This window comes from Pygocentrus nattereri, chromosome 2, assembly GCF_015220715.1.
Source record: "Pygocentrus nattereri isolate fPygNat1 chromosome 2, fPygNat1.pri, whole genome shotgun sequence".
NCBI classification, from domain to species: domain Eukaryota; kingdom Metazoa; phylum Chordata; class Actinopteri; order Characiformes; family Serrasalmidae; genus Pygocentrus; species Pygocentrus nattereri.
In genome coordinates, this window is record NC_051212.1 from 52,859,307 (window position 1) to 52,886,901 (window position 27,595).

General features: G+C 41.8%; 1 protein-coding gene across 2 annotated transcripts in view; it reads left to right on the forward strand.

The window, feature by feature from the left end:
- The window catches only part of pde4bb (phosphodiesterase 4B, cAMP-specific b), a 78,136-nt gene that overhangs the window by 21,265 nt on the left and 29,276 nt on the right, over nucleotides 1–27,595 (forward strand). The window contains exons 3-7 of one of the 2 annotated variants that reach the window (XM_017703407.2): nucleotides 6,057–6,277; nucleotides 14,888–15,082; nucleotides 18,789–18,825; nucleotides 18,953–19,023; nucleotides 21,303–21,352. In XM_017703407.2, the coding sequence (XP_017558896.1) occupies nucleotides 6,057–6,277; nucleotides 14,888–15,082; nucleotides 18,789–18,825; nucleotides 18,953–19,023; nucleotides 21,303–21,352 (574 nt within the window). Of the gene's footprint in view, nucleotides 1–6,056; nucleotides 6,278–9,234; nucleotides 9,524–14,887; nucleotides 15,083–18,788; nucleotides 18,826–18,952; nucleotides 19,024–21,302; nucleotides 21,353–27,595 lie in introns of those variants that run through there. The other variant, XM_017703408.2, reaches the window with a different exon arrangement.

Here is a 27,595-nt window from a genome sequence, read left to right on the forward strand (position 1 = left end):
ATAATAATAATAATAATTTAAATATTTTATCTCTTAGTTTTGGTACTTCTAATTTTTCTTTTTCTCGTTATTGTTATTATTACTATTATATCTCTTAATTGTATAATTACCATTTCTTCTTCTTCTTCTTATTATTATTATTATTATTATTAATTTTTATATTTTATTTTAGTTTTTATACTTACCTCAAATTCTTCTTCTTTTTCCCATTATTGTTATTATTACTGTTATATCACTTAACTGTATAATTACTTATTATTATTATTATTTTTAATTTAAATATTTTATCTTATAATATTTTTCTTCTTATTATTATTCTTATTATTACTATTATATTTCTTAATTTTATAATTACCACTTCTTTGTATTATTATTCGTATTGTAATTGTATCTTATTTTTATAATGGCTTTATTTTTCTTCTTCTCATTATTATTATCATTACTGTTATGAGTAGTAGTAATATTTTTATTATTATTATTGTTATTATTATTATTATTGTCTGTTATTTTCTATTATTACCTCTTATTTTTCTTATTTTTCATTACTTCTCTTCATAAGAAACAATGGCAGAGGTGCATGTTTTTATTATTTTCAGATTTATCAGCTCAGCCTGTATTGATATGTAGAAAAATACACAATAGTGTTTTTAATACATATCAGTCCGCCGTGTTCCCCAGTGGAACAGCAGTCATCAGGAGATCACGACATCAGATCCTGCTGACCTTACAGACAAACAGTCGGTAGTTATTTGTGTGTTATTGGCAGTATTTTCACAGCAGACTATGGAAAAGCAGCCAGGCCCAAGGAAAATGTGGAGGCAATACTCGATACACATTACAGCCGCATGCAAACTGGACACCCATGGCTGAAACCCATATTTTGTTGATTTTTAAGTGAAAAGAGAAAAAACACAACCTCTGCAGCAAACTACTGTGCTAATATGAAAGCTCTGTATTTTTTATGTTTCATTGAAGAAAAGAAAAAGAAGAAAAATCAAGTGAAGTAACAAATGTGGCAAGTTTAGATACTCTTAAAAAGATGGTTCCTCAAGAGTATCTTAGTAAAGACCAGAGGTGGACGAAGTAAACAAATCATGTACTTCAGTAAAAGTAGAGACCCTCAAGGTAAAATATGACTCCAGTAAAAGTAGAAGTTCCTCCCTTTAGACCTCCACTTGAGTAAAAGTACTAAAGTATTTGCCTTCAAATGTACTTAAGTATAAAGTAAAAGTACTAAAAGAGTAATTCTGGCTCTGATGTCCTGTTATCATTTTTATAACCAGACTGGCTTCATGAACTCATTTCAGGTGAAAGTCCTCCAGCGTCTCTCTTGGTAAACCAGTCTTTTAATAGAACGTCATTAATTAGTGACGCTGACGTCTATTAAAATGATCAGAAGCACAAAACACTGAAGGTAAACAGTTTCCATCAGGGAGAACCGAGTGGCTCTGAAATCACTTTTTACACACAAGCAAAGTTTCAGTTTCAGATTTATTTACAACTTAGTTCCAAGTTTAAGTTGAATAAAAACTGGCTTTAAACTCAGGATCACAGATGAGCTCCTTTACTATGTTGATCTGTAGGCGTCTGTTCATAAACATAAACCAGCCCAAACTCATTTACTATAAAATGAAATGGTGTTTGTAGAAATTCAGAAAAAAGCCGCGTCAGTCTCGACTGCATATGTGGACATATTTCTATATTGTGCTCTATTTACACAAAGTTAGGTTAGTTCATCATTTATGTTGAACAGACTCTCCCAAAGTTTTACGCTGCTGCGCTGACGTTGAACCGCGTGCTGCACTGGGTCGGTATGACCAACAGGTCAAAACCAGCTCTAAACAAAGTGACCGCTGGGCCCTGATTGGTGCTCTGGCTTTGCGCTTCTTTCGTTTTGACACGTTACGTTTTTATACACACAGAAACCAACAGGAACGACAGATTTCTCAAAATGTAGGAGGAAAATGTCAGATATTAGACTCTGAAATGTAGTGGAGTGAAAGGAAAAAGTCCAGAACGGAGAAACTTCAGTACAGATACACCAAAAATACTAAAGTACAGAAACTAATTACATTTACTCAGTTACTCAGTTACTGTCCACCACTGGTAAAGACAGTGGTTCAGTGTAGAACAATGAACAACCAAAGAGCCATTTGCATGCTTAAGGTGATGTGTTTTTTTAGTGTATATAAAAACAAAACAAATCAAATAAATCCAGCTTTAATACGGGAAGTATAACGGTAGCTCATGATGCTGAAGGAGACACAAGTGCTGTAAATCTAGTGGGAGTCCAGCTTTCATCACTTAATAAAATACAGCGTGGAGGGAGGTGGGGGAGGGAGGGGGTGGTCAGTTTTAATCCCCCTGCCCTCCCTCTCTCAGAGCCCAGAATGGCAGAGCTGTCAGGACTAATGTATGTTTATATGAGCTTAAAGTCAACAGACCTGCAGCGAGAGCTCTGGGCCGCAGGGTGTTGGCACCAGCCAGCCGTCTGTTTTATGTGTCTTGTCATTGTGAGTACAGTGTGATCCGTCTTATGACCAGATGAAACGGTTCTGGAGCGTTTTTGGGAAAAAAGAATCAGATACTATACTGGTAGCGTTCATTAGCATGTCAGTCAGGTTTAGAGGCTGGTCTACAAAAGTGTGGAGACACCTGATTAAGTTGGCTTGAAAAAGCGACCTCACTGTTCTTTGTTATCTTATTATTATTATTATTATTATTATTATTATTACTCAAAATATTAAATTCTCATTAGTTTCTCATCCTGTGGTTTTCACGCTACACCCTATGACCAAATCGGTTGCTTGTGCTTTTCTAAGCGATCCAACGTGCAGTTAATTAAACATAATTGTTCGAAGTTATTTTGAACAGTAATTGCTTCCCATAGGAAATGAATGGCGGAATGTTCTGGACATTCAGGCCTAACTGCCACAAGCGATGTCAGACAGGACGTTTCTCATACACACTCATACACAGTACACACAGACTCACACCGAACAGCTTAATGCACTGCAACAAAGGCACAAATAAAGGATTTAAGGTGGCACTGAATATAGGGTGGCAGTTAATGTAAGGTGGCACTGATTGTAAGGTGGCACTGTTTTTGAGATATTAGCAAATTTAAGGTGGCAGTGAATTTAAGGTGGCATAGTATTTGAGATATTAGCAAATTTAAGGTGGCAGTGAATTTATGGTGGCAGTGAATTCAAGGTAGCAGTTTAAGTTTGGCACCTGGCAACGCATTGCCATCCACCTTGGATACTGTAGCAACTGCGTAGCAACATCTAAGCGACACTTTAACAACTATCATCAGACCTCCACCTTTTTAAGGTTTTAACGTAACTAGCCGTCTTTTTCAAGCCAGCGTAGATTTGGCTTTCCTGTTCTAGTTTAATATGTTTTCCATCATGAAAACATGTGACGTTATTAGTTCGTGTTTTATGTTTAAAAACAATATTAGGCTGAGAAATAGTCCACAGTTCTGCACATGCGTTTACTTTGGAGACCTAAGCTTTAGATTTAAAAATATATAACATTAAATTACATTAAAATTACAACCTGCGCCCTAAAACAAGCGCAGACCAGCTCAGCTCCTGTTATTTGTAAATGATTTGGTCAAACAGTCCTGAACCATGGGCGTGCTGCACGGAGGCAGGTGTCCACCAGGGGGTGCTGTTAGCAGTCTCGTATGTTTTTGTGCTTTGTAAGAGCAAAGCTGTGTGTCAACGTCACCGTGTGTCTCTCCTCTCTCTCTCTCTCACTCTCTCTCACTCTCTATCATTTTGTATCTCTGTCCTCTCCCTTCTTTCTCTCTCTCTCTCTCACTCTCTCTCACTCTCTTTCTCTCTCTCACTCTCTCTTACTCTCTCTCTCTCTCTCTCTCACTCTCTCTCACTCTCTTTCTCTCTCTCTCTCTCTCACTCTCTCTCACTCTCTTTCTCTCTCTCACTCTCTCACTCTCACTCTCTCTTACTCTCTCTCTCTCTCTCTCTCACTCTCTCTCACTCTCTTTCTCTCTCTCACTCTCTCACTCTCACTCCCTCTTACTCTCTCTCTCTCTCTCTCTCACTCTCTCTCACTCTCTATCATTTTGTATCTCTGTCCTCTCTCTCCCTTCTCTCTCTCTCTGTCCTCTCCCTCCCTTCTCTCTCTCTCTCTCTCACTCTCTCTCACTCTCTTTCTCTCTCTCACTCTCACTCTCTCTTACTCTCTCTCTCTCTCACTCTCTCTCACTCTCACTCTCTCTCACTCTCTTTCTCTCTCTCACTCTCTCTCACTCTCACTCTCTCTTACTCTCTCTCTTTCTCTCTCTCTCACTCTCACGCTCTCTCACTCTCTATCATTTTGTATCTCTGTCCTCTCACTCCCTTCTCTCTCTCTCTCTCTCTCTCTCTCTCACTCCCTCTATCATTTTGTATCTCTGTCCTCTCTCTCTCTCTCTCTCCTTCTCTCTCTCTCTCTCTCTCTCTCTCTCTCTCTCTCCTTCTCTCTCTCTCTCTCTCTCTCTCTCTCTCTCTCTCACTCTCTCTATCATTTTGTACCTATGTCCTCTCTCTCTCTCTCACTCTCACTCTCTCTCTCTCTCTCTCTCTCTCTCAATTTGTACCTATGTCCCCCCCCCCCCCCCCCCCCTCTCTCTTTTTCTTTCCCTCGTCGCTCACTGTCAACTGAGTTTACAGCCCTGTCTGAATTACCCAGAACACCGAGGGGGAGGGGCCCTCATACTGGGGGTTGGGGGGTTGGGAGCAGTTGGGGCATTAGGGGGGGTTGGGGCGGTTGGGGCGTTAGGTGGAGGTTGGGGGGGGGTTGGTTTGTTACAGAGAAGATAGAGACTGCGTCTGAGGAATTTCCTGGTAGTGGGGCCCCTCCCCCTTGGAGTTCTGGGTAATTTTGACAGGGCTGTAAACTCAGTTGACGTGATTCACGCGGGACATGGCGGCGCATTTAAAGTGGAACGTTATTCACAACACAGGGCGACCTGGAGCCGTTAGAGGAGAACCAGCAGGCCGTTAAACACAGCGTCAAGGAAACACTGTCAGCACACAGGGTCCACCGAACGGCCGCCGGTCAGTCAGCGCAAACACGCGCCCTCCCTCACGGTGGCATTATGGGAAACATATATCTTCATGAAGACGCTACACCTATCAGGATTATTAGGTGTAGAAACGCTGTAGCTAGGTGTATAAAGGTGGTGTGTTAGTGTGTGTTGCGCTGTACCGAGTGGATCAGACGCAGTTTTTAAACACTGTGTCCACTCACTGTCCACCCTATTAGACACTCCTGCCTTGTCAGTCCACCTTGTAGATGTAAAGTCAGAGACTCAGACCAGCACAACACACACTAACACACCACCACCACCCTGTCAGTGTTACTGCAGTGCTGAGAATGACCCACCACCCAAACAGTACCTGCTCTGTGGTGGTCCTCTGGGGGTCCTGACCACTGAAGAACAGGGTAACAGAGTATCAGAGAAACAGATGGACTACAGTCTGTAACTGTAGAACTACAAAGTGCAGCTATACAGTAAGTGGAGCTGATAAGATGGGCAGCCTCTTGTTGGAGGTGTTTGTCCTGAACCCTGACCCCTAAATTTACACTTAAAAATAATATTTTCTTTTTAAAAAGAAAAAATCTTTCTGATTTCTTTAACGTGAGGTTAAAAGATTTAAATTGATCATGAGCTTAATTTCTAATTTAAAAACTGCTCTTCCCACATTTTCATGTCAGAGTTTTAATCCATAGGCGGAGTCTTATTTTAGCCACACCCCTGCAGGGAGGGAGACTGCATCCCTCATGGCCACATGGTGAGCAGTTAGACCCCATTGTTTTGGAGTAAATGTGTTTGAACATCAGTGTGGAAACACGTTTTCTACAGTTAAGTCAACGTTTCCTGTTTTAATGGTAAATATGATGATTTTATGCGTGAACAGCTGTTTGAAGCTGTGTTTGTTAGTCATGTACTGGCTGCGTTTTTGAGTTATGCTCAGTCACTTCTGAAACATTTGACTTTCGTATTTATCGTTCATGTAATTATACTCTGTTCCGTTGTGTAGGACAGCAAGGAGCCCCCGGCAACCCCCTCCTCCGGGGCCACCCTGGGTGCAGACCTCCGCCGGTGCTGCCGCCGTCACTCAGGCACCCTGGTGCTGCCACCATTGTCATGGCGACAGGTGGAGAGGAGTCGGACTCCTGAGGAAGACTACATGAGCCGGCCGACCTCGCTGACCTTCACCACGACGCCACGCATAGACATCACTCCAGTGGCTCCTGACAGGTGAGTCACATCAGCTCAGAGTTCAGGTGAACAGAAATGAGTGACCAGTAAGTAGAAGAACACGATGCGTGTTTCTGATAAAGTGGCCAGTAAGTAGAAGAACAAGGTGGGTGTTTCTGATAAAGTGGCCAGTAAGTAGAAGAACAAGGTGGGTGTTTCTAATAAAGCGGCCAGTAAGTAGAAGAACAAGATGGGTGTTTCTGATAAAGTGGCCAGTAAGTAGAAGAACAAGGTGGGTGTTTCTAATAAAGTGGCCAGTAAGTAGAAGAACAAGATGGGTGTTTCTGATAAAGTGGCCAGTAAGTAGAAGAACAAGATGGGTGTTTCTGATAAAGTGGCCAGTAAGTAGAAGAACAAGATGGGTGTTTCTAATAAAGCGGCCAGTAAGTAGAAGAACAAGGTGGGTGTTTCTAATAAAGCGGCCAGTAAGTAGAAGAACAAGGTGGGTGTTTCTAATAAAGTGGCCAGTAAGTAGAAGAACAAGATGGGTGTTTCTAATAAAGCGGCCAGTAAGTAGAAGAACAAGGTGGGTGTTTCTAATAAAGCGGCCAGTAAGTAGAAGAACAAGATGGGTGTTTCTGATAAAGTGGCCAGTAAGTAGAAGAACAAGGTGGGTGTTTCTAATAAAGCGGCCAGTAAGTAGAAGAACAAGATGGGTGTTTCTAATAAAGTGGCCAGTAAGTAGAAGAACAAGGTGGGTGTTTCTGATAAAGCGGCCAGTAAGTAGAAGAACAAGGTGGGTGTTTCTAATAAAGCGGCCAGTAAGTAGAAGAACAAGGTGGGTGTTTCTAATAAAGTGACCAGTAAGTAGAAGAACAAGGTGGGTGTTTCTAATAAAGCGGCCAGTAAGTAGAAGGACAAGGTGGGTGTTTCTAATAAAGCGGCCAGTAAGTAGAAGAACAAGGTGGGTGTTTCTGATAAAGCGGCCAGTAAGTAGAAGAACAAGATGGGTGTTTCTAATAAAGCGGCCAGTAAGTAGAAGAACAAGGTGGGTGTTTCTAATAAAGCGGCCAGTAAGTAGAAGAACAAGGTGGGTGTTTCTAATAAAGCGGCCAGTAAGTAGAAGAACAAGGTGGGTGTTTCTAATAAAGTGGCCAGTAAGTAGAAGAACAAGGTGGGTGTTTCTAATAAAGTGGCCAGTAAGTAGAAGAACAAGATGGGTGTTTCTAATAAAGTGGCCAGTAAGTAGAAGAACAAGGTGGGTGTTTCTAATAAAGTGACCAGTAAGTAGAAGAACAAGATGGGTGTTTCTAATAAAGTGGCCAGTAAGTAGAAGAACAAGGTGGGTGTTTCTAATAAAGTGGCCAGTAAGTAGAAGAACAAGGTGGGTGTTTCTAATAAAGTGGCCAGTAAGTAGAAGAACAAGATGGGTGTTTCTAATAAAGTGGCCAGTAAGTAGAAGAACAAGGTGGGTGTTTCTAATAAAGTGACCAGTAAGTAGAAGAACAAGATGGGTGTTTCTGATAAAGTGGCCAGTAAGTAGAAGAACAAGATGGGTGTTTCTAATAAAGCGGCCAGTAAGTAGAAGAACAAGATGGGTGTTTCTAATAAAGCGGCCAGTAAGTAGAAGAACAAGATGGGTGTTTCTAATAAAGTGGCCAGTAAGTAGAAGAACAAGGTGGGTGTTTCTAATAAAGTGGCCAGTAAGTAGAAGAACAAGGTGGGTGTTTCTAATAAAGCGGCCAGTAAGTAGAAGAACAAGGTGGGTGTTTCTAATAAAGTGGCCAGTAAGTAGAAGAACAAGGTGGGTGTTTCTAATAAAGCGGCCAGTAAGTAGAAGAACAAGGTGGGTGTTTCTAATAAAGTGGCCAGTAAGTAGAAGAACAAGGTGGGTGTTTCTAATAAAGTGACCAGTAAGTAGAAGAACAAGATGGGTGTTTCTAATAAAGCGGCCAGTAAGTAGAAGAACAAGGTGGGTGTTTCTAATAAAGTGACCAGTAAGTAGAAGAACAAGATGGGTGTTTCTAATAAAGCGGCCAGTAAGTAGAAGAACAAGGTGGGTGTTTCTAATAAAGTGACCAGTAAGTAGAAGAACAAGATGGGTGTTTCTAATAAAGTGGCCAGTAAGTAGAAGAACAAGATGGGTGTTTCTAATAAAGCGGCCAGTAAGTAGAAGAACAAGGTGGGTGTTTCTAATAAAGTGGCCAGTAAGTAGAAGAACAAGGTGGGTGTTTCTAATAAAGTGACCAGTAAGTAGAAGAACAAGATGGGTGTTTCTAATAAAGCGGCCAGTAAGTAGAAGAACAAGGTGGGTGTTTCTAATAAAGTGGCCAGTAAGTAGAAGAACAAGGTGGGTGTTTCTAATAAAGTGGCCAGTAAGTAGAAGAACAAGATGGGTGTTTCTAATAAAGCGGCCAGTAAGTAGAAGAACAAGGTGGGTGTTTCTAATAAAGTGACCAGTAAGTAGAAGAACAAGATGGGTGTTTCTAATAAAGCGGCCAGTAAGTAGAAGAACAAGGTGGGTGTTTCTAATAAAGTGGCCAATGACAGTACAAATCAGGGCTTTCTAACACTATAAAGTTGCAAGGAGACTAATGTGCCAGAAGGAGGCGATATTCTCAGCCCAATCTCTCTCAGGGGCAATCCACATTCAGATGCCCTCTTTTCTATTTCTGCACATTGATTAATCTCCTGAATCGAGAGTGAACCGTGTGAACCGGCGCTCACTCAGCACAGAATATCAATATGACCCAGTTTTACGTAAAACGGGCTCGTTTTTCTCCACACCTGTTTCTTTGCGTCAGAGCTGTGCCTCACTTACATTTGGACGCTGAAAGCGTCTGGGCTCGAGTGTCAGCTCCACGGCAATTGAGGATACTGAACTTTCTGCAAAAGCCTGTGTCACAAGGCCGAAAGCTTGGCAAGCCAAAGAAGGAGGAGGAGAAAGAGGGAGCAGTGCAGAGGAGAGTGAAATGAGGCAAGAGGGCAAGATAGAGGGCAAAGGCTAGGAAACAGAAAGTTCAGGACATTCTGCTAGCAGCCGGGGAGAGTCCAGCTTTTCAGTGCAGACTACCAGTGTTGCTGCTGCTGGGATTTGAAGCTCAGGCTCATGGAGCCCAGTTCAGGAGGCATGGATTTGGACCAGGAGTCAGAGCCGAGCTCCAGGAGGCAAAGGCTCCAGCTCAGGTTGGATTCGGATGCTCAGTCCAGCATGATGGAGCAGGAAAGGGCCTCGTTCCGGAAGCTGTTGGTGAAAAAGACAGTCCGGCAAAGACGGCGATTCACTGTGGCCGTATCTCACTCATGGTAAGAGTGCAGCGTCCGGAAGAGGCAGGAATTTGTGTGGTTAATTCTGGGAGATAAATTATCCATATTGGTTTTGGTGCCTAACAACAATACTTACTTCTGGTTTTGGTGGAATTGACAAAGAACAATGCTGCGATTTGGGCTGTGAAGTTATGAAAAAAATATTTCAATTGTCAAATATAATTTAAGTTTTTATTCCACAGATCATTGCATTTATTTGAATGGTCGTTATTGTCATTATTGTGGTAAAATATTAAAGCCATATGCAAAGGTTTGGACGTGTTTTGTTGATTTCCTAAGTGAAAACCACTAAAGTTACACCGAAATATGACATTTTTCTGCTATTTTTATTGCAAAATTTCGATTTATTGGGAAAAAAACTAAACGCACGATATAACATTTTCATTTCTATTCAGCAAAAAAACATGAATTGTGCGTTAAAATGCACAGAAACCTGTTCTCTATGAAGGACGTGTTAACACTCTTAAGTACTGAGTGTTTTAACCGACATAGTAATGTAAGCGCTTTTTGCAGTCAGCTCAGAAATATTCTCAGGTTGTGACAGCGGAAGTACGAAAAATAACTAAGTAACTCGAGTACTGAAGTAGTTTATAATTAACTACTTATTTACTATTACTTGAGTCATTTTAGTTACTAATACTTTTACTTGTACTTGAATAAATGATCCCTATAGTAACAGAGTTTGTACTGGCGAAGTCCACGATACACTCAGAAAGAAGTATTGTGGCATCATTTATCACGATAACGACAAAACATCGTCATATTGCCCACCTCAGGTTACAGGGTGCATTGCGCTGCTTGAGTATGTTGTGAAACTTTGAGTAATGTGCTTGAACAGACATGAAACACCGTGTTATTACGGGTTGTTCTGTGGGTGCTGCTGGACATCTGGTCACCTGAGATGGCCTTAACATCTTTAGCTTGCCAGTTATGATGACAGTGCACTTTCAGCAGTAAGCAGAGCCTGGAAATACTCAAAGCTCTGCTACACACACACAAATATACACTCCCTGTAAGAGCCCGGGGACACTGTCTGCTGACCGCAACGGATCGCAGGCTAATCAAGACACGCTGCCCTTAATGACATGCATACAGAAAGGGTTATATTACGATTTATTGAACCCAAGGCATTAATAGTGTCAGTAATAAGCTAAATATACACTCACCGGCCACTTTATTAGGTACATTGCTAATAAAGCATTGCTTGTTAACAAATAGCTAATCAGCCAATCACATGGCAGCATTTAGGCATGTAGAGGTGGTCAAGACCACTTGCTGAAGTGCAGACCGAGCATCAGAACGGGGAAGAAAGTGGATTTAAGGGGCTTTGAACGTGGCGTGGTTGTTGGTGCCAGACGGGCTGGTCTGAGTATTTCAGAAACTGCTGATCTGCTGGGATTTTCATGCACAACCATCTCTAGGGTTTACAGAGAACGGTCCGAAAAAGAGGAAATATCCAGTGAGCGGTCAGTTGTGTGGACGAAAATGCCTTGTTGATGTGAGAGGGCAGAGGAGAATGGGCAGACTGGTTCCAGATGATAGAAAGACAACAGCAACTCAAATAACCAACCAGAATCTCTGAGGAACTGAATGTTCAATCATTTATTGTAATGAAATAAACGTAATTGAAATATAAGGTCACTCAGAGCAACATTATTTTAGCCTAAATTCCAGATTCTTTACAAATCCGAATCATTATGATCCACATAACGGCAATAAGGTATTCTGCGGTATTTAGAAAGTGGGGGAATATTAGAGCCAGGAAAAAAACAGAAAAACTAAGCATGAAAGTGGCTAATCGAGCTACGGTCACCACAACACATTCAGCGGTCACTCTAACACCCGTCACTCGACTTTCAGATACCCTCGAAATGCGCGTCATTTTAGCTTCAGCTAGCTGGAAACAAGCCTGTGCTATGGTATGTGTCACCTTTGGCCTGCTAACTGTGCTATCATTAGCTTAGCCAAAGCGCTACAGGCCCGAACACCACAGAACAGGTTTGATTTCAGCTTTCGGTCCCTCCAACATCGGTCACTCCACTTTTACTCTCTCAGACGTTAGTTATATCATCTACACTGGTCTCTGACGAGCAGCAGTCAGTCAGAATCAAGCCTGTGCTGTGGTGAGTGGCACTGTTTGGGTCTGTAGCCTGTTGCTACGCTAACATTAAGTTAGCCGAACAGGCTTTAGATCAAAACACCTTTCTGTCTCAACTTCAGTCCTTCAGATTTGACTTTCATCTAAACTTCCATGCTTTAGCCAGAGTCCAGCATGTTCTTTGGTGAGCAGAGCTGTTGTCATGCTAGCTAAGCTAATGCTGTCACGATTGGCCCCTCCCAGTCCTCCGTGTGAGTTTCTTTACCTCTCGTTTTGTCCATGTGCTTCCTTGTTTTGATTCTTCCCTGTTCTGCCCCCTTGTTTCTAGACTCCGCCCTTGATTGTTTTCACCTGTGTCTTGTTAACCCTGGTTGTTCTTGTATTTAAGCCCTGTGTTCCTTTCCGTAACGTTTATCCCTCGATCTCTCTGTGCTGGCTCCTTGACCCTGGGCTGTTTAGACCCTGATTATGGATTTGCCCCAATAAATCCACCCCATCATCGCCCCCCCGCGTTACACACGCTAACCAGCTTCTCCTAGTTATCAACCATGTTTAACATTTAGCAACCGTTAGATTGACGGTTTGATATTTATTTCCTGATAGCAGGAGGATAGTGGGCCGCTGATGGCAAAGCTGGTGGACCACTGGCGTTTTGCTCAGTGTTCTCCGGACGGCTCATCTGTGGTTAAGCAGAGTATTAGACAAAATTCCGCTTACCATCGTTCGTTTTCCGCTCACAGTCCGATTTATTTTTCCTTCCTTCCTTTTTTCAGTTATACTTTGCAAATTAGTGTAGTAAATCATTTTAATCCAGCTCAGCGTCAGCAACGTCATTTTATATCAGGCCAAGTCGTTACTTTGTCCCTTAGTTGTTTCTAATATTTGCTTTTTTCCTGAAATGATGGGCTCTGTGCCTCTAAAGTCTGTTTAAAACTAAAGTCCGATTAAAACTAGATAGAGCTTGTGTGCAGGACAGTAATGTGGGTGGTCCGATGGTGGAACAGCAGTGGCAAACAGCCAGCGGGGTGCTGACCTAATCAAGTCCGCAGGCCAATACATGCTCGCTGTCTGGGTTGAACTGTGCACTGTGACCCACTCATTTGGAGACCATGTGAGCAAACTATTCTTTCTGTTTTTACTCACTTTAAAATATTGCAGAATGACACCAAATGCCATATTAATATTTGGAGACGTTTTAAAACGGTTAAATACAGCCGTATCCTGGGTCTTGCGGTCTGGTACTGAGTGACATGGAGTTTTTCAGTGCACTGTGGTACTGAAGCCGTTCATTTGGTACCATAAAACTACTGAATTTCACTAGTGCTGACCTGATTACAGCAAGGAGATCAAATGTGTGGACGCAGGCATTCCTTAGCTGGCATTGCCACATATTTTCCTCTTAATAAACCTTAATAAACCGTGGAACTAGACTTTAACATCGCTGATGTCGGGAGAAAACCTTGTATCTCCATTTTTGGCGGTTTTCAGTTTTTGACATTATTTGAAAACACCTGTTGCTCTTTACATTGTGTGTGAATTTCACAATACAAGGACCAAAAGAAACGGCCCAAAATGACTTGGAAAAGAGTCTGGTTCCATTGACTTACATTAAAAGTAGAGTGTGTTTTTTCCTATTTTGGAGATACAAGGTTTTCTTTTGACAATGGCGATAAGTTAAGTTATTGCAAATTGATGAAGAAAGACGCTCGTTTGTATTCAGAACGTTTCAGCTGTGAAAGGTGTGGGAATGGACAGCAGAGTCCAGCTCTTGCTCAATGCTCTCAGTGTGTCTTAAGTCATCCTGTGAACGGTCAGTAGTCGCTCTCTGCTCCTGCTTGGGTCAGAGCTCGGTGTCGTTTGCACCAGTCCCCCTTTACCCCACTTCCTGCAACTCTCATCAAACACGCAGTGGGAAAGTGGGCTTTTTCTGTCGTGACTCATTGGTGACACAGTGGTGACCTGAAGAGACCAGCATTTACCCTCTTTCTTTTGGTGACACATAGATGCACTCAGCTATCACAAGATTGCTGGTCTGCCTCTCCCTCCCTCCTTCTGCTGGAGCTGCTCTCTCTCTCTCTCTCTCTCTCTCTCTCTCTCTCAATCCCTCTGCTGGAGCTGGTCTCTCTCTCTCTCTCTCTCTCTCTCTCTCTCTCTCTCTCTCTCTCTCTCACTCCCTCTGCTGGAGCTGGTCTCTCTCTCTCTCTCTCTCTCTCTCTCTCTCTCTCTCTCTCTCTCTCACTCCCTCTGCTGGAGCTGGTCTCTCTCTCTCTCTCTCTCTCTCTCTCTTTCTCACTCCCTCTGCTGGAGCTGGTCTCTCTCTCTCTCTCTCTCTCTCTCTCTCTCTCTTTATCTCACTCCCTCTGCTGGAGCTGTTCTCTATCTGTCTCTCTCTCTCTCTTTCTCACTCCCTCTGCTGGAGCTGGTCTCTCTCTCTCTCTCTCTCTCTCTCTCTCTCTCTCTCTCACTCCCTCTGCTGGAGCTGGTCTCTCTCTCTCTCTCTCTCTCTTTCTCACTCCCTCTGCTGGAGCTGGTCTCTCTCTCTCTCTCTCTCTCTCTCTCTCTCTCTCTTTATCTCACTCCCTCTGCTGGAGCTGTTCTCTATCTGTCTCTCTCTCTTTCTCACTCCCTCTGCTGGAGCTGGTCTCTCTCTCTCTCTCTCTCTCTGTCTCTCTCTCGGTCTGTCTCTCTTGCTGGAGCTTTCTTTATTTTCAGAAGTTTGTTTTTCTTCCTCTCACTATCAAACACCACAACCTACTTACTCTGCCAGCAACATTCGCTTTATGACCACACCAGAATCTCTCAGTATCGCTCTTAGGAAAGAGCCTCTGTGTGGTTGGTTAGTGTCGTGGGTAACACCTCTGCCTTCTACACTGTAGACTGGGGTTCAATCCCCACCAGGGCAAGCACCCTACACTATACCGATAAGGGTCCTTGGGCAAGACTCCTAACACCACCTTCGCTCACCCGTGTAAAATGATCAAACTGTAAGTCGCTCTGGATAAGAGCGTCTGCCAAATGCCGTAAATATAGATGTAAACCTCATGAGCCTGTCTTTTCAGTATTTTACAAGCATGAGTTGTTGTTACTTTTAGCCCTACAGGTTCTTTCCAACTTAAGAACCTATTTTACGCCCGTCCTTTTAGCCTGTTTAATTTTTTAAATGTTTATGTTATTTAGAGGAATGACCTGAAACATTGCTCTTACCTGAGTGCCCCTGTGGTTGTGTCCTGTGTGTCCTGCTGTAGTTTGGAGGTGGAGAATGGCCCGTCTGCGGGCTGCAGTCCGCTGGATCTGCAGCTGTCCCCTGGCTCAGGCCTGGTGCTGCACCCCAGCATGGCCGGACACGGTCAGCGGCGTGAATCCTTCCTCTACCGCTCGGACAGCGACTACGACCTGTCGCCCAAATCTACCTCCCGCAACTCTTCCATCGTGGGCGAACTGTGAGTGACCTGCACGCACGTGTGTTCAGATCTCTTTGCTGCTTATTGGCCTGTGGACGAGTGCAGAACTGTACACAATAAAAAAGTTATTATCCCAGGTTTTGTCATCAACCAGAAATGGAAAACTCATTGAATTTCATTTACCCTTATGCTGGGTTCATATGTTTGCGTTAAAAAAGATGTGGTTCTGCGTCTCGTACCGGAACGCTGATGATAGCGGCATGAAGCCGGGCAGACGTCGGTGTGTTGACAGCTTCACTGTGGTTCATTATCAGAGGAGAGCTTTAGCAGTTTGTATTGTCCACTGACTCTTCTAGAGTCCACGTCATTTACAAGTCCAAGTCATACTGTCCGCTCCAATTTGGTAGTATGATCCATAAAACGGTAATAAGGTACTTCAAAATGATGTTGCGTCAAATTTCTGTTCCACATCTGAACGGCCAGATTAACATATTCCACCCCTTTTGATTTTAGATGGGGGGAATATTAGAGCCAGGAAAAAAAAGCACAGAAAAACTAAGCATGAAAGTGGCTAATCAAAGGATAAGAGCTACACTCACCAGAGCACGTTCAGCTCTAACACCAGTCACTCGACTCTGAGCTCTCAGATACCCTCGAAATGAGTGTCATTTTAGCCTCAACTAGCTGGAAACGAACCTGTGCTGTGCTGTGTGGTGCCTTTGGCCTGCTAACTGAGCTACAGTTCGCTTAGCCAAAGCGCTACAGTCCCAAACACCATAGAACAGGTTCGCTATCAGCTTTAGTTTCAGTTTAGTTTGATCATCTACACTGCTTTCAGAAGAGCAGCAGTCAGTCACAATCAAGCCTGTACTGTGGTCAGTGGCACTGTTTGAGACTATAGCTGGTCACTAAGAACTGCTACGGTCTTCTGTCATGGCTCCATCGAAAAACGGTTTGCCGTCATTTGTCTACCAGCAAGGCATAAACGCAGCATGAGAGTCGTGGGGTTATTAGTGTTTAATTATAGATTTAATCCTCTATTGCATGAACTATTACTTAAACATCTTAAACAGTTTTAATGTGTTTTTGTTACTTAAAGTTGCTTAAATAACAGAAACATCGTGAAAAAATTAAATGGGTTATTTGGTAAATTGTTGCCACATGGCAATAATGTGCAATTGTACCACGGCACATAAAAACAAAAAAAAACAAAAAAACACACATTTTCTGAAAACATCATTTTATTGCAAACAAGACCAAACAAATCCGACGCAACCCAGTATTTACAAATATTGAAAATAAATACAGTTTTAATTGGTATTTGGAGTGTACAGTAATAACAGCATCATAATAACAATTCCTGGTCATGTGATGTCATGAAGTCTTTGTCCTTTGAAGGTAAAAGACCCTTTTCTGCAATTAAATGGGAAAACACAGATTTTATATCCAAATTGAGATAAAGTATCTCCGTAAGGCAACACTGTGCAATAGAGGGTTAAAAAACATAAAACGCAATTATTTGAAAGACATGCACTATAAATAATTGTACAGTTATATGAATTACATAGCAAGCTGTATAATGAATGTACATTCAGCTCTGAGTTGCACTTCTGAGCTGGTTCAGTTTCACTCTTGCTCCACAGAGTTTCTCTGCTTGTTCCAGCGAGCTAGAAATGAGAGATGTTATAGATAAAATGACCACATGCTTTCATTCTCTACGGTAATAACGGCTGCTTCTAAGGGCTGGATTAGACTTGAGCCTCCGTATCTGTGAACAAGTGTGGGCGTCATACGAAACAGAAAGTACAGAAGACAAAGAGGAAAGTCTCACCCTTTTCCTCTCGCTCTTCAAGAATGAGCACTCTCTTCACCACTGGTGTCATATTTTGAAGATGTGGTGAAAACCCCTTCTCTGCTGACCACCATCCATAAAAAAGCCCTGAGAGTTAACCCTGTCAGCGGCCATCTGGACCTCCATTCTTCGCCCCTGCACCTTCTACTTTTCAGAAATTCTGCGGATTAAGTGGTTGAGATGTAAACAGAGTCGTTCAGAGCGGTTTGATGTGACACGCTCAGGTCTAGAGAAGCTTACCGAGTCAGAACAGGTTCACAGTGGTGGTGATAGGAACCAGACGTCCACCTCTGAAAGCTCCCTCGCAGGAACTTATGACAGGACAGCTGTCTGATGCCTGAGGCGCTGTTTTATGATCATTTTGAGAAGGATTTGGTGCTTTTAAAATCCGTTCCTGGCCGAGAGGTACATGCAGGGTGTTGTGAGAAGCCTTACTGTTAAATATCGTGGCTTTCAGAAGATGTTCTCCAAAATAGTAACAGCAGAGGCCAAAAACATTTCGTCTTTATTGTGAGTTAACGTAATATCATTTAGTTCCAAAGCCAAGTTAACATAATAGAAAGGACAGCTGCTAAACTGAAATATAGAAAACTGAAATGGCAAAAAACGGAGATACTTGTTTTTCCTTGTTTCTAACAGTGACAGGATGAAGACTCAGGATACACGTGTGGGTTCACTGGTGGTTTTGCACAGTAGAAGAAATGGCTATATTTGTGTTGTAGACATGGTGACGTCTGGTAGTTATAACATTAGTAATACATTATTATTATTACTATTATTTAATAATTACTGATATTAATACAGTATTATATATATATATATATATATATATATAGAGAGAGAGAGAGAGAGAGATTCAGTGGTTGAGCTGAACCGAGTGATTCAGAGTGGGTTTGGTGTGAAATGGTTCAGGTGTCTTTATAGTGGTGACGATGGGAACCAGACGTCGCCATGACTACAACACAATTTGGGGGCAGTCGTGGGCTGGAGGTTAGGGAGCCTGCCTAGTGACCGGGAGGGACAGCACATGACTGAAGTGTCCTTGAGCAAGACACCTAACCCCCAACTGCTCCCCAGGCGCTGCGGATTGGGCTGCCCACCGCTCCGGGCAAGTGTGCTCACGTGTTTGTGTATTCACTAGTGTGTATGTGGTGTTTCACTTCACGGATGGGTGAAATTTCCCCGTTGTGGGACTAATAAGGGTCACTTAATCTAATCAAGTATAGACATTTTATTTACTATCCAGAACCACCAGAGAAGCTACACAAGTCGTCTGAGTTTATACGGAGGGTTGATGAAAATAGTGAAAATCTGAAATAATACGTTTTCTTTGGGGACTATTTTGCCTCACAGCACCTGCATGTGTCCCATGTAGCCCAAATCTTCTCAAAACTGTCATAAAGCCGTGAATTCATAGCCATGTAGTAACTAGTTTGATGGAATAACTTTCTGTGAGGGAGCTTTTAGAGGTGGACGTCTGGTTCCTATCACCACCACTGTGAATAATACTGATATATATAAAATAGAATTTAATACTATGTTATAGTGATACATAATAATAATAATGCCTTTTACTATTATTATTAACATTGTTAATGTTATTCTTACATATTATTGTTGAAATTATTATCATCAACACATAAAATAGTCAGAAAAAATACCTTTCTCTTGGGGACTGTTTTACTTTACCTTACCTTGCATGCATCTCTTCACTGTGGACAAGTCCGACTCACTTCTCTCGACTGCATGCAAAAGCCAAACCACTCTGAGTGACAACGTTTACATTTAACCATGCAGGAATGTCGATATTTGAGGTTTTCTGCTTGTTGTCACAAGTGAGGTGTGCTGTGTTTTCACTAGCGTGGGCACTAACAGTGTTTTTTGCTTCTACAGACACGGTGAAGACCTGATAGTCACGCCTTTTGCTCAGGTAAAGGTGTCGCGGGCAGTCATTCCGGCTCATCCAGGCCACATTCGGTGTTTTATCAGCCGATTAACTCTGTATTCTGTTCCTGATGACTTACTGCATCCATCTTATTTTTTTCCCTGAACTCCAGGTGCTTGCCAGTCTGCGCACAGTCAGGAATAACTTCAGCGTTCTGACCAACGTGCCGTGTCCATCCAGCAAGTGAGTGCTTTTTTCCTACTTTACTGTAGTTTCCAAACAGTGTGACAAAGTGTCCACTAGAGGGCACACTTACTTAAGCCTTGTGAGCTATTGAGGCTTTTAATTTGTGCTTTTTGGGCCGTTTGCTCTCACTGTAATGGAAGACCGTTACGTCTACTTTAAAACACACGATGCTCTAACCCTCCTTATGCATGGAAATCAACTGTTTTTTTAATTTTTCTTTTATTTATCTTTTATTTATCTTTTTATTTTTTGTTATTTTATGAGATGAATGAATCTCATAGTTCTACACAGACAGCATATATCAAATTTACAGCACTTTAACTGTAAAAAGATGTTTTTACAGTTTGTAGTGGCAAAAAAGGGTCATAGACTTTACAAAACAGGGCAAGCAAATAAATAAAACAATATAATGGAATGATCCAAACGTGCAGTCTGCAGTCTGACAGAGACCTACTGTGTTGTAGGCACAAATTAAATGAATATTAAATTGTACATACACTACTGTGCAAATGTTGGGGACCAACCTTCATGTATTTAATTTCCAGTCAAAACAGCCATAAGGGAGGAGGCACAAGGCATATATGTAGCAGAGAATTATACATTTACATTATACATTTCCATTATACATACTTCAGAGTCTACACAGTCTTTTAAATCCTCCTTACAAACGTTATCTGTTTACCTTCGCTTTTAATTCAAGTTCAGTCAGAGCTTTCAGGGTTTTTGTCTCTGTCTCTGATCTCATGTTAGTGTATTCTATTTATTGTGTTTGTTGCTTTATATTGTGTTTTATTCTTGTTATTTTATTGACTTTTGGATTTATTGCTTCATTTTAAACTTGTAAAGCACTTTGGTCAACTCTGTTTTTAAATGTGCTCTAGAAATAAAATTGACATTGACATTTAAACAGGTTTTTGCACTTGACTGTATGTATCAATTCTTGTATATGAGTCAGTGACCTCAAGGTTTTCTATGTGCATTTAATATCTTAAACATAGTGAGAGTTATTAAAGCTTTTAGTTGCCTATTTCAGGTATTAAAACTGTGCTGGTCAATGGTTGCACCATTTGACGGCTTGCGCCACCTGACTTTTCAGACTAATTTCAAATTAGCCTGGCGTTCACTTAGACACTGTAGAAACCTTTGTCCTTGAACTTTTAAACCTACATTTTTCTTTCAAATATCATTTATCATTTATCAAATTTCAATTATGGCACTGCACCGCTCCCCCATGCTGGACCTTGCGGGTGGTGGGCCCACGTTGCCTCTTCGGGCTGAGCCCGGCCGGATTACATGGGCTGCCCGGCCACCAGGCGCTCGCCGTGGAACACTACCCCCAGGCCTGGCTCCAGGGGTAGGTCCCAGTGACCCTTTCCCGGGCAGGGTACACGATTTTTTATGCACGATATGCATGGAGATAAACTTTGGATCGTGATAGTCTGGGTCTTCTGACCTGTTCGCCCTGGGAGACCCTACCAGGAGCATATTGCTCCCGACGACTTAGCTCTGAAGATCCCGAGACCACACAAGCCCTTCCGCCACGACAAGGCCCCGATCCAGGAAGGGCCTGCTCTCCCAACTGCTACCGCGACCCTGTTTGGACTACCCGTCAACGATGATGGATGGATGGATGGATGGATGGAAATTTCAATTATCGTAATAATAACTAGACATTTTCATTCTACCTGACATGGTGAACTAAAACGCTCTATCCACGACTCAAAAGTCACATTTTATACTAATTTTGTGAAAGGCCTACTGACCCCAGCATTGCACCATGAAGGTCACTTGGGGTCTTCTTTATGATGCAGTATGCTGTACCATAAAGAAGACCCCAAGTGACCTTCATGGTGCAATGCATGTCAAAATAAAAGTCTTTTGTTTTTTGGTGCCACCTGACATTTAAGGAAGTGAAAACTTGTGGGTAGAAGTTTTTCAAGGACTTGAAAACTTTTAAAGTTGCTCTGTTTTGCACCTTTGTTTTTATTTTAAAGTTTTCAAACATAAAAATCATGCCAAACTATTTAATTGAGTGTTTTATATAAATAAATTACCTTTTTTGATAGTTTATTTAATCAGCATATATGGTTGGATGGTTGCACCACCCGACAAAGTAAAATAAATTTTATATGGATGGACTGAAAATTGTTTCACATAAATCAGGTATTGTTGAATAATTTGACGTCATGTATTTATTAAGTTAGGACAATAATGGGCTTGGACCCAAAAAACTCACTGCTGTTCCTATTCTGTGCTCTCCTCTATTTTTCCATCAGGAGATCACCAGTGACGACTCAGCCGCCTTTAACCAGAGCCTCTCTGCCAGGTAAGGCTGTTAGATCACTGTGGAGTACCTGTTGATGTTGCAGATGGCTGTAATGTGTATAAGAGCTGTCTATGTCTATGGCAATCATTTCAAGAGACTGCAAATCGACAGCAACAAAAAATGTTTTTTATCCCTCTCATTCGCTCTCCTCCCTGGAGGCTGGAGTTACTTATCAAATCTGCCAACTTTGGGGCAGATATTTTTTATTATTAATGTTAATAGCGTTAGCCTGATGTTATGTAATTTGCAAGCTAGTTTGCTTGTTCACCAGGCATTTAAGTCGGCAAAGTAACATTACATTGTCTGTGTTTCACTGTCTGTGTTTACGTGCAAAGATTTTTGCCAATCCGATTAAATACATTCTGGTTATAGATCAAGACTGAGGTATTTATTCTTACTCTACTAAACAATCTGATGAAAAACCTCTGTTTACATGCTCACTACAAGTAATCAAATCCAACATTATGCGCATGCATAGAGAACCACTTAGTGTGGACATTACCGTGACAACGAGCATCACGTGCTTCCAGTTTTTGTGTTTGTAATTAGTTTAAAAAGACTCAGGAAAACGTCCTTCACATGTCCTTATTAAAGAAGACCGAGAGGAAGACGTCGTGTTCTGAGACACATAAGCTGGACGTCCGTCCCACCGCCGTCTTTTAAAGATCAGAGCCTGAACTTCGTCTCCTCTGCAGACCAGTTTCTGCTCCGCCGTGTTGAACGGTATAAACTCTCACTGTGACGCGACGCACATGCAGAACGGACTTAAACGTTCCGATAGGGAATGTAATCGGATACAGGCGTTTACATGGATGTAATTTTTTCTATTTAACGGATTATTTACAGGATTACCCGCCTCGCTCAGTCGGATAGAAACTGTATTCTGAATGTCCTCAGTTGGACTAGACTCTTCCGATTGAGGTGTTTACATGGACGTATTCTATTCTGATTGAGCTATCGGTCGGATTAGTAACGGATTATCAGGCTGCATGTAGACATGGCTACTGACAGGGGGAGAGAGCAGCAGACCCCGTTGAATAACTAAACTTCACTAGCATATTTTCCCAAGGTTGGCAGGTCTGCATATGGGGTCTGGAAAATTTCTGTTTACTACAGTGTGCAATATTGGCAATTCGCCATTTATTTTTTCCAAAAGGAAAACATGCCTAGACTCTGAGCTCCTTATTCAGGCATGAGGGCCGATGATGCACGACTTCGGACAGCTAATATAGTGTGTGTTCGTGGTCAGTTTTATGATGACTGGACTAGAAGCTCTTTAGTTTGTCTTCAGAGGTGCATGGGCACAGATGGACCCACCCTACAGCAGCTCTTGGTGTTCTCTGATGTATTTTTATTGTTTGTGTTGTTGTTAAGCTTGTGCTTGACCCAGATTTTTCTTGAAAGAAGAATAATGAGCATAAAGCTTACGAGAAGACAGAAATGAGTGTGTGAGTGAGTGTGAGTGTTGGGGGGGATGTGAAAGTGTGAGTGAACCACATTGTGATGTATTACAGAGTGAGAGCTTTTGCGCAGCAAAACCACAAAGAAAAGCAGTGTGTGTGCGTGTGTGCGTGTGTGTGTGTGAGTGAAAGTGTGGGGGAGAGCAGAATAGGTGTGTGTGTGTGTGTGTGTGTGTGAGAGTGTTTGACGTCTTCTAAAGTGTGTTGCAAGCTGACACTGATGTTGTGTGATTGCCTTGTTAAACTCCTTAAACTGCAGACTTATTATTCAGTACCTACTACAAATGATTCATAGGTCCTGTATATTATGCATAACTATTATAAATATTTAGTAACTACTGTAAATAATTCAGTTTCTATTATGAATAATTCAGTTTATATTATGAATGATTCAGTTTCTACTGTGAATAATTCAGTTTCTATTACAAATCATTCAGTTTCTATTATGAATTGTTCTGTTTGAACTGTGCACAATTCAGTTTCTATTATAAATGATTCAGTCCTACTGTGAATTATTCAGTTTCTATTATAAATGATTCAGTCCTACTGTGAATTATTCAGTTTCTGTTATAAATGATTCAGTCCTACTGTGAATTATTCAGTTTCTATTATAAATGATTCAGTCCTACTGTGAATTATTCAGTTTCTATTATAAATGATTCAGTCCTACTGTGAATTATTCAGTTTCTATTATAAATGATTCAGTCCTACTGTGAATTATTCAGTTTCTATTATAAATGATTCAGTCCTACTGTGAATTATTCAGTTTCTGTTATGAATGGTTTCTATGATTCCGTTTCTTTGCTAACCTACAGGGCCGACAACACACTCCTGACTTTTTATGTGCTTTTGTAAAAACTCAGTGTTCATATATGTTATTGTTTTCTAATAATTACATAACAATTATGCCATTTTTCTTGGTATATCTACATGTACCATGTGTGTGATCTTGTGTTTTATACATGGTATAAAACACACCTGTGTGTGTGTGTTAGTTGTTCAGGTCAGGTGGAGGTGGCTGTAGCGCGAGCGTAGCAGGCCTATGAGCACAGGGGGGGCAGGGGATTTTGTGGATGTTTTGGTTCCTGTTTCATGGTCTCTGATGCCTCATTGACGTCAGATGCCGCCCACCAACCAGCTCCCTCACTTCCTGCCTGCATGAATGGGCGCTCCTCAACGCTTGGAGAGGAAAACATTCACGCACACTCAAATCCCCCCACTGCCGCCCCCCCCCCACCACCACCGCACACACATAGTCATTAAAGACGTTGGAGAGGTGTGTCAGCTCACCTCACGTTTTTCGGTGGAAATCAGAGTAAAGTCCTACTCTGCACAGTAAACCACCCAGCGGTGGACCACCGCGCTGACGTCCCTGTTACGATACCTGTCAGTTTGACTTGGCCAGTGATGACTTAAAGGAAGAGTTCGTTTTCCCCTCATGCTTAACGCCGCTGATTTCTTCATACGCGTTTACTGTCTGTCGCTGCCACGCTGGAATCTGAATTGCGTCTGTTGCACTACAGAACGGTACAATCCTGCATATAAATCTTATTCATTTGTGATGCTAATTCAATTAGATTTAGTCCGAAGTTGTACGTTTTATAAATGTTTATGTTCGGCATTTCCAGATATGTACATGAATAATAGCAAGTTTTGGCTTCGGCTCACATCCGATAATATGTAAATAAATATAATTCATTTTGCTCGTTACACCCAGTTCATTACAGTCTTATGCAGTCTTATGCAGTCTTATGCAGTTTATACGCCCCAGTCCAACTACACAGGAGAAAGTAAGAAAGTCATGTTTACAGAGGCCATATTTAATGTTTTCTTTTTCCAATTTGCTAAATTCAATAAATGAACAATACTTGCGCATTAAAATTTAGGATATGTTAGAAAATCTACTGTGCCAGAGGTCGTCAACCCAAATGTTAGCAAGAGCCATTTTGTCCTTTCAATAAAAAAATCAAACCATCTTGAGAGCCACAACATTTTATGTTTTTTTTACCATCTTGGATATATATATATATGTCAATATGTGCTGATGTGCTAATATGGGCTAAAAAATATAATATAAATGTACTCAGTTTGCTCTTTCTTTAAGCTTTTCTCGCATCTCTGACAGGAAACTTTTCCTTAAAGGTAGAACAGTTTCTTTCTTTATGAGGCTGAATTCACTTCTCATTCACCAGCTTCTTGTTCAGATTTTCCCATTCCGCCTTAAATGGTATCAGAGGTGCCTTAATGCAACTGCTGCACCATTTAAGGTGGCAAATCAGGAGCAACTCCAGCTTCACGACTTTTTAGTGTTTGTCAGTTTCTCGATGCAGATTAAACGTATCAGGAAACCAGCTGGAGTAATAATAAACACTAATAAGTCCATTCATGTACAAATGATCGATGTTCGTCTTAAATCTCTCTCTTTGCCGTTTCGTTAGCTACAAATTGTTCCCACAAAGTTGGGAGCATGAAATTGTCCAAACTCTCTTGGTGCTGAAGCTTTAGGAGTTCCTTTCACTGGAACTAAGGGGCCGAGCCCAACTCCTAAAAAATAACCCCACACCATGATCCCCCCTCCACCAAACTTTACACTCGGCACAATGCAGTCAGACAAGTACCGTCTCCTGGCAACCGCCAAACCCAGACTCGCCCAAGCGTGACTGGTCACTCCAGAGAACACGTCTCCACTGCTCTAGAGTCCAGTGGCGGCGCTTTACACCACTGCATTCCACGCTTTGCATTGCGCTTGGTGATGTAAGGCTTGGATGCAGCTGCTCGGCCATGGAAACCCATTCCATGAAGCTCTCTACGCTGTTCTTGAGCTGATCTGAAGGCCACATGAAGTTTGGAGGTCTGTAGTGATTGACTCTGCAGAAAGTTGGTGACCTCTGCGCACTATGACCCTCAGCATCCGCTGACCGCTCGGTCATTTTACGTGGCCGACCACTTCGTGGCTGAGTTGCTGTCGTTCCCAATCGCTTCCACTTTGTTATAATCCCACTGACAGTCAACTGTGGAATAATTAGCAGTGAGGAAATTTCACGACTGGACTTGCTGCACAGGTGGTGTCCGATCACGGTACCACGCTGGAATTCACTGAGCTCCTGAGAGCGACCCATTCTTTCACTAATGTCTGTAGAAGCAGTCTGCAGGCCTAGGGGCTCGGCTTTATACACCTGTGGCCATGGAGGTGATTGGAACACCTGAGTTCAATGATTTGGATGGGTGAGTGAAAACTTTTGGAAATATAGTGTATCTGCTCTGTGGGGGTCCTGACCATCGAAAAGCAGAGTAACAAGGTATGCAGAGAAACAGACGGACTACAGTCTGTATCTGTAGAAATACAAAGTGCTCCTTTATGGTCAGTGGAGCTGATAAAATGGACAATGAGTGCAGAAACAAGGAGGTGGACTTAATGAAGGGCTTGGTGAGTGTATGTATTTACACTACTTCTACTATTAATAATAAATATTATTAATATTATTATATATGATCACAAATAGTAGTAGTTGTGGTTTGTAGTGACAGATGTGCTTACATAAGAGTGTATCGCTGCAGTCGGAACAGAACCTGGTATCTTTGCAGTAGAAGGGAAGAACATACTTTAGTTTTAATGTAAGTCAATGGAACCAGAATTGTTTCCAAGTCATTTTGGGACGTTTCTTTTCATCCAATCATTGTAAAATTTACACACAATGTAAAGAGCAGCAGGTATTTTCACATTATGTAAAAAAAATAACAACAATGGAGAATTTTTTTTTTTTGTTCCAGCAGCGTTATGTGGTTAAAATTCAAAATGTGTGGGACTTTTATTTTAGAATTTTAGATGACAAATGCTAAAAGAAAGGACGCAACATCACCAGAAGTTAGCAAAAGTTTGCGTGCCCCTGGTCAGAGGGCATGTTTGCTGTAAATGAGTTCTACAGAGAACACACTGCTGCACACTTTAATACACAATCTCTGATTATTTACTCATTTCAAAGAAATGTATTCCAGTTTTTTATTCCAGTTGTTTTTTCCAACCTGTTCAATCAATCAATATTTATTTTCACTTGGAAATACATTAAAAGTGGCGCTCATTTTCAGTGCAGCCGAGCATTGACAATATTAAAGGTAATAAAAAATCAATTTCTTACTTTTTAGGTTAAAATAAAATGAATAAAACTACCAGACATGAAAAACCCGACAGGATAAATGGCAGAAGAAGTAACCCATTTAGATGTGATTAAGAAAGAGAAATATAAAATAAAACCAATTAATAAAATGTCTAAATAAAAGATTGAGCAGGCAAACTAACGTTCCTAACAGTTAAGTGAAAGGATTATAAAAAGTAGACATAACAAATAAAAACAGTAACAGAATGGAGATAAAATAAAATGATATGAAACAAAGTAACAATGTGAAACAATAAAGTTGGTCTTTTCAGCATTTCACAGCATTTGATTCGACCTGGCCTGTTCAAGCTTTTGCGCGCGACTGCGTGAGCTAAGTGTTTGTGTGAAGGCCGAGGTGCTGCCTGCAGGATCTCTGCACACCTGCGTACACAGCGTGCTGCTGCTGTTTGGCTGCTCCGGCGCGACAGGCTGCTTGAATTAGAGCCTTTGAAACAACAGAAGCGGCGCGTCGGAGGAAAAGAAAGATTTAGTTTCACACTCGCCGCAGTTTATTACAGCGCTCGCGTCATTCAGCCTGCAGCCAGCGTCCTGTCCCTGACCCGCACGTCTTTAAAACCCTTCCAGAGAAAAACTCGGAGGAAGAAGTGGGGAGATGGAAAGCAAAAGAG